At 24.8% G+C, this 8,415-nt stretch overlaps 2 protein-coding genes across 2 annotated transcripts in view; both read right to left on the bottom strand.

The window, feature by feature from the left end:
• Nucleotides 1-4,551: 4,551 nt before the first annotated feature.
• On the bottom strand, nt 4,552-5,472 carry LOC101511156 (transcription factor bHLH162-like; the record flags this gene model as incomplete). Its single annotated transcript, XM_027336133.1, is given in 4 exon segments — nt 4,552-4,731; nt 4,815-5,096; nt 5,099-5,154; nt 5,367-5,472. Coding segments are annotated over 4 exon segments (516 nt in total), but the record flags the coding sequence as incomplete, so codon positions are not given.
• Nucleotides 5,473-7,296: 1,824 nt separating this feature from the next.
• The window catches only part of LOC101497321 (serine/threonine/tyrosine-protein kinase HT1-like), a 4,612-nt gene continuing 3,493 nt past the window's right edge, over nt 7,297-8,415 (bottom strand). Inside the window, exon 4 of the mRNA XM_004485731.4 lies at nt 7,297-7,790. Within this exon, the coding sequence (XP_004485788.1) occupies nt 7,518-7,790 (273 nt within the window). The 3' untranslated portion in view covers nt 7,297-7,517. The remainder of the gene's footprint in view (nt 7,791-8,415) is intronic.

Here is an 8,415-nt window from a genome sequence, read left to right as displayed (position 1 = left end):
ATTTTCAGATTTTTTTATTTATTTTCTGGGCTTCTTTTGGGCTGGACTGGTTTTTGGGCTGGGCTAAAAATATTCAAATTGACCAGAAATATGTGGGACAACTCAACCTTTGGTATCTTAAGTGGGAAAATAACTCCTTCCTTTTCTATTTTAATGTTGCAATTGTGAAGAACGGATGGTCTCACAACTTTAAATCAGATATTACAACTTTTATATTTTATTTACATATAATTTATTACAATTTAAAATATTCATTTAAATATTTTAATAAATATTAATATAAAAAAATAAAGAGTGAATAATTAAAATGAAAGAAAATGTGAGTCAAAAAGTATTGTGAAAAGAAACTTAAAGAAAAAAATAATGCGAACAAAAGTGAATGTAAAATAAGAAAAAAGAAATAAAATTGTAAAATAAAAATTAAGTAACGTTTTTAATATATGTCAAAAAAGTATGGTCCACGAAACAACATTCACGTGGCGGACTTCACTAGTCATACATGGAAAAAATGAATATATACTTCCTTTGGTTACTCTAAGGAGTTTTTTTATAACTCTCTAATTCTTAAAGCAATGAGGTTGTTTTAAAGTTTATAATCCGTCGGAAGGCATCTAAAGTCTGGAAAAAATATTATTTCGCTCAGAAATTTAATTCAAGTTTTCTCGAATTTTGTGTTTAACTGATTATGTAGAGTTCAACCGATTCATTATCGTAAATGATTTTTAGATAGGTATTTGAGATAAAAAGAATTATAAATTTGTCATTAGCGCAGAAAATTTTACACTTCTACAACATGATATATTCATATTTGAATTCCCAGGGAGATTTTTCACATTTATAGTTTGACAAACCTAAAATAGATTATTTGAAGAAACTTATGAGAAAAATTATACATGTCTGATTAAACATTTTAAAAATTTGTAATTTATTATTTCAACTAAAAATATTTATAAATAAATTTATAAACTCTGTACACTGAATTTTAGTCAAAAACTTAAAATAGTTTTCAATTCATCAAACTTTTAGTCTCTGACCTTAAATAGACGATTAATCTTATTAATAGACTAATTAATAGAGACCAAAAACAAAACTAACACAAAAAAATAAAAATAAAAATCACAAAATCAGAAACATATATCTTTGTTACCATCTATTTTATTTTTCATCCATAACCCTAAACTTATTTTTTTCCTCCAATTTATTTTTCATCTTCTCCTTCTATTTATTCTTCATCTTCTTTCCTTATTTATTATTCATTGTAACCTGTATATCTTTGTCCTTTGTTGATTTTGGTTCCTGTTTTAATAATTGTAAAAATACATATTAATACATTTATGGTTAAGTCATTTAAGTTAATTTTTTTCCGATTTAGTTTTTTAAATTACATTTGGTTTGCATCGTTAGCTTTTACGATATATAAAATTATACATGTGATCTTTTAAATTTTTTTTCTTTCAAACTACTCTCACGAAACGTTAATATCTAATTTAAACGCTGCAACAAGTTGGTTGTCAAAACTACGTTACATGTGAAGGAAGTTAAAGACAATTATTATGTGGATAAATTTTTATTATGTGGATACATTATTGTAAAAAATAGAGAAAACTCATAAGATTTGATGAGTGTTTTTTAAATGATTAGTATAAAGGATATATTATTGCAGTATTTAGTAGAATTTATAATATTTGGAAGTTTTGAGTCGAAATATTTTTTATTAAAATTGAGATAAAATACTAACAGTATAAATAGAATATAACTGAAAAAACTAAATTCACATAAAAATACTGTAAGAACAAGTGGAAATTATATTAAATTTAAAGGATTATAAATATATTTTTGACTTTTATAATCAAATAATCCATTGCAAAAGTCTAAGCTTTTACATCGAACTGCAAATCTTTTGTTTTGTATGTGGAAAATCCGTGCCATTCAATTGAGAGTAATAACCTGGCAAATAAGGGAAGAAATTTAAGAATAAACAACGAAATAAAATGAAGAATAAATTGAGGGAAGAAAAAAATGTTAAGTTTATGGTTAGTGATGAAAATGAAGAACAAAATAAGTAATTTTTGTGAAAAAGTTGATGATAATATCATTTTGATCCTGTCTACACATGTGGCAGTAAATAGTGACATATCATATATTTATATAATTGTTGTTTATATTACCAAATTAATAAGTTAACAATCAACTTAAACAATAGCATCATGTACATCCGAGGATAATAGTGTAACTTAATCTTATCAATAAACACAAACCAATTACAACTTGTAATTACAGAATTTAGAGATAAAAAACACATTAGTTGTAATCATATAACCTAATCTAGCCGCCTAAGGTGAAAAATAAACCCACAATCTTCATCTATAGATGATTTATGGTCAATTTTAATCATAAATTTATCATAAACCATTTTTTTTTCTTTTTTCTTTTAATAAGTAAGTGATTTTTATATATTTAATTATTATTTTTTTCCTATTTCTTCGTGATTTTGTCGTTTTGACGCAACATCATTTTAGTTTTACGTATTGATACGGGTTTTGTTGGTTCAAATTGATAACTCAACTTTAAACATGTACAAATTCAATGGATTACTTCTTTTATTTTTTGTCTATAGATAGAATGATAAATCAATATTGCTCGTACATATATGAGGTTTCAAATTTAAACATGAGACGTGATATCAATCATAACAATATCAGCATTTATTAGTTAAATTGCATCTTTGAGATATTCAATCAATAATTTTGATATCGTATATGTTACAACTTCATAGGCATAGGTATTCAAACATTTTAATTTTATCATATTTGTAAGTTTTATATATCATTTATAAACATTAAGATGTTATATACTATTAATTTTAATGTTGTAAGATTGATCAGATTCATTCCTTTTTAATTTTAATAACTTTGAATTATATTGATTTTGCTTTATGTAATTCTAATTAGTTTGAAAATTGAATTTTACAATATTTTGAAGTAAAAAAAACATATTGAACAATATTATTTTATCAATTCAACTATTAATTAATTAATTAATTAATTATTCCATAAAATTGTTGCTATTTGTCTATTAGTAATATAGAATAATGAATTTTGTTCCGTGGGCACAATAGAATAATTACCCTACACCTAGTCCATGAAAAGAACACAAAAAATAGTATGTTACAATATAAGAGCAATTTTGGCAAAAGTAAGGCTTAAGAATAGCAGAAATAATAGACTAAAACTGTTGCCGGAAAATAAACCACATGCAAGTTTATTTTATTTTATTTTAAATTCTAAACAATCAACAAATTAAATGGAAAAAGTGAATAAAAAGTGGCAGTAATGATTTGATTGATTGTTAGTTATTTAATAATATCATAAACAGATTATTGGATAATATCAGAAACAGGGACGAGGTACGATCCCTGATTATTATAATTTTTAAATATATTATATAATCATAAATCAAAACATTTTGATTCAGATTTTTGTACTTGTTATTATATAAAACTAAAAGCAGGAAAAAGCACAATCTAAAACAGCAAAGTCAAATTAAGGTTACTTTTAAAATAAATATATACTTGTATCAATATCGATATATATGAATACTTCACATATACTTGTGTATATGAATCTTAATTATATTTTTTTTATAAGTTAATTTATCCTATATTTTACGGACACTCGTGTATATATATATCATACAAAAATCAAAAGAATAAAGAAGACTCAACAATGTTTCTGGAACATCAATGGAAATGTGTATGATTCATTTTAAGAAGTTGTTACCACTCTTGAATTAGAAAAATCATATTTTAATAAATGAGATCTCGAAATTATTATTTTATGAATAAGATAATTAAAAACATTTTTAAATTGTTAATTATTAAATAAAACTAATATCTATTTAAATTTTTTTAATGATACTTTTATTAATATCTTAACACGTGAATAAAAATATACTGTAAAAATTATAATCATTATTATTGTCATTATTGTTATATATATTTATGAAGATTGATCAATACTTTTTTTGTATAAATATTTTACATGTATATAATTTTTTTGATACCATATCATATCCTAAATTTTGAAAATTCACTTGTATCGCACCCATATTATATATTAGGACTTCATGATAAACAATAATACAAATATAGATAATACTATAAATGCACACATTTATAAAATGATATAAGCAATCAAATTTTAAATATTTTTTGTATCTTAAAAAGAATAATAAATTACATCATAATTAACTTACACAATTACAAAGTGTCATTCGAGACAAAGTTATATAACTTAACTAACCATGCCGATAATTATTTGAAATAATGACTCAAATTTAAATTCAATATCTTTACTTTGTGGACATGAGTTTATTAGTGGTGTCTATCGATTTATCTAGAGACGGAAAAAAAATTAACCACATGATAAAATTAAAAAGAAAATACTTGAGTGGTCACAAAAAATTTAAACACAAAATTTAAATATATGCAGAAAAATATATATTATTTAATTATTTAAAACATACATATTATTTAATATTTTCTATCTTTTGTCAATTTTGCGAGTGCGCAAAATTTGTTTCCAAAATCATGTTACCGTACAAAAGTTTCTCAAATAAGAAAGAGAAAGATATTGTTACACTCTGAAATGCAATATTAGACTAATAATCATTATGCATAAACTTGTTGAATCTATCAGATATTCTTGCAGCTTCGTTGGCAAATTCTCCTACCTATATATAGATAAACAAGAATTCGTTAACTATACATACTAAACGAAAAATCAATTAGGAGCAAAATTTTATGGTTTAATCACTTGGCAATGTATTGAATGGAAAATAACATCTTCATTGACTTTATAACTAGTATTAACAATATCTACTCCTTCTTCACGAAGAACACGAATGGTTTCATTGAACAAAAGTTGAGAATCCAACCCAATTATTATAACAACCTCTAAGGCTAAACCAATTGGTTGGATCTCAATTTTTGTAGATTTTAACCACAAATTCATCTTCTTATTCATATTCATATTTGTCCTTTGAATTTCTAGTAGGGTGTTCTTCTTGTCCCTGATTTTCTCCAACTTGATTTGTAATTTCGTTTAATGTAACTTGTGGCTTCCTCCAGCTGATTCGGTAGTGAAATAGCATCCTACATTAGAAATAAAAAATTATAAATAGATATTATAAATATCAGTTCATTTTATAATTTTAAGTACACGTTCGAATCCCATGAATTATAAAACTAATGATTATTAGCATCATTTTAATAAATAATATTTTTTTCCTCTCTAATTTTAAAAATAATAATTAATTAAGCATATAATAGAAGAAGAGAGTAGAAAAAGAAAAAAAAAAGAAACCTTTGAAGGTTTGATGAGGAAGAAGTGAATTGAGCTTGTGATAAAGAGGTTTCATTTGATTTCTTCTATCCCTCTCAATGAATTTTCTGTCAATTTTGGATGAAGTATGTTAATTGCAGGCACCAAGTTTCTCAAAGTCAATAAGAAACAGTGATCCTGTGATGAAAGAAAACAATGTTTCTCTAATAATATTGATTGTGAGTTAGTTGTCATCTTTTAGAAAAGCAAGAAATTGTACTATCATTAGATGCTACTGATCAAAGTTGTGTGATTGGAATGGTGGGGCAATGTGTTATTGATGCGTTGTGACATATATATAATGCAAGCTCGTTCTATCAAACTTATAGATAAAATTATTTGGATCAAACGACCCTCAAACTACGACGGAGTAACAATCAATCACTTTAGTATATATCATATCTCTTGATTTTACATTTGCATATTTGTATGCTTAGAACCGACAACTATAAATTTAATGTCTATTTTTTTATCATTAAACAAAATCATAAAAGTTTGTTTGATGAACACTGTATAAAGAGAATTATAGGATAATATATAATAGAATAATAATATAATAAATATTATTATATTATGTGTTTAATACATATATAATATATATTTGATACATATTTCATCTTATCACAATATAATATATATTATATTAAATAACAAAATTATTATTGTAAAAAATTATATATTATTTAAAAAAAATTATTATATTTTAAATATTATAAATTAAATAAATAATGAAATAATTTTATATTAAAACTATTTATTCACACTACTAAATAAATAATTTAAATTTTTAAAAAAAAAAACTTTTCTCAAATAATTATATTTTATTTATCAGAATATAAATAAATATATTATATGTAAATGACAATAATATCTTGTAAATAAATTATATTTATTTTAAAATTTAAATTAACTTTTATATTTTTATAATTGTGAATACTAATTTATTAAATTATATAAAAAGACAAAACTATCCTTATGTAAAATCATAAGTATTTTTTAAATTAATTATTAATATTTTATTTTAAAGTTTAATATCAAATTTTATTAATTATTTTTCTATTTGATTAGATTTATATTTTTATTTTATTTTATTTCTATTTTAAACTATATTTTATAAGAATAATTGAATAAACTATTATTCTTATGTTATTTTGTTAGTTTCTAACTCACCTCATATTTAAGATATAAATTTCAACTTGAAAGACATGATAAAATTTTAGACTAACTTTTCTGATTCATCATCAAATATATGTATTCAGAATATGATAACTTATTAATATCATGTCTCTTATCCTGTCCATTAAATAAATTTTAAGGGTCATAAATATCATCGTTATTTCTGTGCAAAATAATTTATTTATAGTTTTTTAGAGTGTAAATATCATTGTTATACAAAAGAAAGTGACAGTTTCGAAATTTATTTATTTTATCAAATGGTGTAAAATTTAAATATTTAATAAAGGACAACATCCAAAACAATACACCAAAAATTGAAGATTGAAGTATTTGTTAAATTTCGAGCCCATCACGAGTACTAATGTGTTCTTAATTGTGACAAGTCTCGGGTTGATCCACTTAAATTTATTTAAAATTGAACCACTTTCAATTGGTATTTTCACTTTTGATTACAAAATTGATACTTTATTTTCAATGTTTTTAGTTTTCAACTATTTTTATATCATTACATGTACAAAATAGTTGATAACAGTACATAGATTGAAATCAAGATGACACAAATTTTCAATAAAAATGAAAACAGAACACGTTTGAAACATGCAAGTACCTCATGTAACCAAAGGGTAACAAAAAAACACTCCTTTTTTCACCTGTTTGAAGAAGCAACCATACCTGAATTTGAAACATTATTTTAATGAAGGGGTTTATTATCTGTTGTCAACAAAAACTACACATGAGATGAGACAGTGCCATAAAGTTGATTATAATTAGTGTGTGTGCACACAAAGCAAACAAAATATGCTTTCTCCTCCTCAAAGGTGCATGCCTAAAATTCAATTTACAATCACATGAATGTTATAAAGTTGACATAACCAGATAACCACAAAAGAAAAAAAACAAAGCTTTCATTTTTAATTACAATGAACCTGGTTTACTAGAAATGCCAGGACACTAAAATATTCATGTGAATTTGGGTTTAAGCACAGGGCCACTATTTGGAGACGCGGGACCAAGCTTTTGAATCCAATGACGAAGCCCTTTCTTTTGATCTTGGCAACGAGGGTTCTGCACCAGAGCCAATGTTCCGTCACGCTCAAGGGAAGTTTGAAATTGCTCTAATACCTTGACAATTTGCCAGAAATCAGGCCTCTTATCTGGTTGTAACGACCAACATTGCTCGATTAAAGCTCGCATTGCAGGTGGACAGTCTGAAGGAATTACCGGCCTTAATTTCTGAAGAAAAGTACATTATCACATAACAGAAATATCATAACTTCATAGATAAATCAGTTATTTGAGTTCTAAATTTCCCACAATCATTCAAATCTATGTTGATCCTATGAATTATATCAGCTACAATGTTATATTAATAAAGGAGATAGAGTAATAATAATTTAATTTGCATAAAGTTATACTTTGATTTGATTTCCTTTTAAAATAAGAAGAGATATTATTATGGTGCAATATGGTATAATAAAGCACACTAGGATAAGAGACAAATGACCAACAAACAACTTGGAATCGTTAGCGAGACAAATATATAGTCAAATGGCTTGAGACAAGACATAAATAAATCACAAAGATGCACAACACCGGACCAGGAAGAAATGCACAGAAACAAGGAAGAAATAGAGCACAACAGAGGCGGGAGAACGCAAGTCCTGACACTGCTAAGATCATTTCAAGAAATCAGAATGGACAACTTCACCAGATAATGGAAAAGTTTTATGCCGCTGACAGGTGGTGGCTAGAGATGGAAAATATCACACCATAATAGAGGAAATTGCTTGAAAGTTGAAACAAAGAAGGAAAAAAAAAGAAGGTTCAATATATAAACGGTAGAAAATAGGGCAAGAAT

Source organism: Cicer arietinum, chromosome 1, assembly GCF_000331145.2.
Source record: "Cicer arietinum cultivar CDC Frontier isolate Library 1 chromosome 1, Cicar.CDCFrontier_v2.0, whole genome shotgun sequence".
NCBI classification, from domain to species: domain Eukaryota; kingdom Viridiplantae; phylum Streptophyta; class Magnoliopsida; order Fabales; family Fabaceae; genus Cicer; species Cicer arietinum.
The sequence above is the reverse complement of the archived record's forward strand: the minus strand, read 5'-3'. Positions and strand labels throughout refer to the sequence as shown.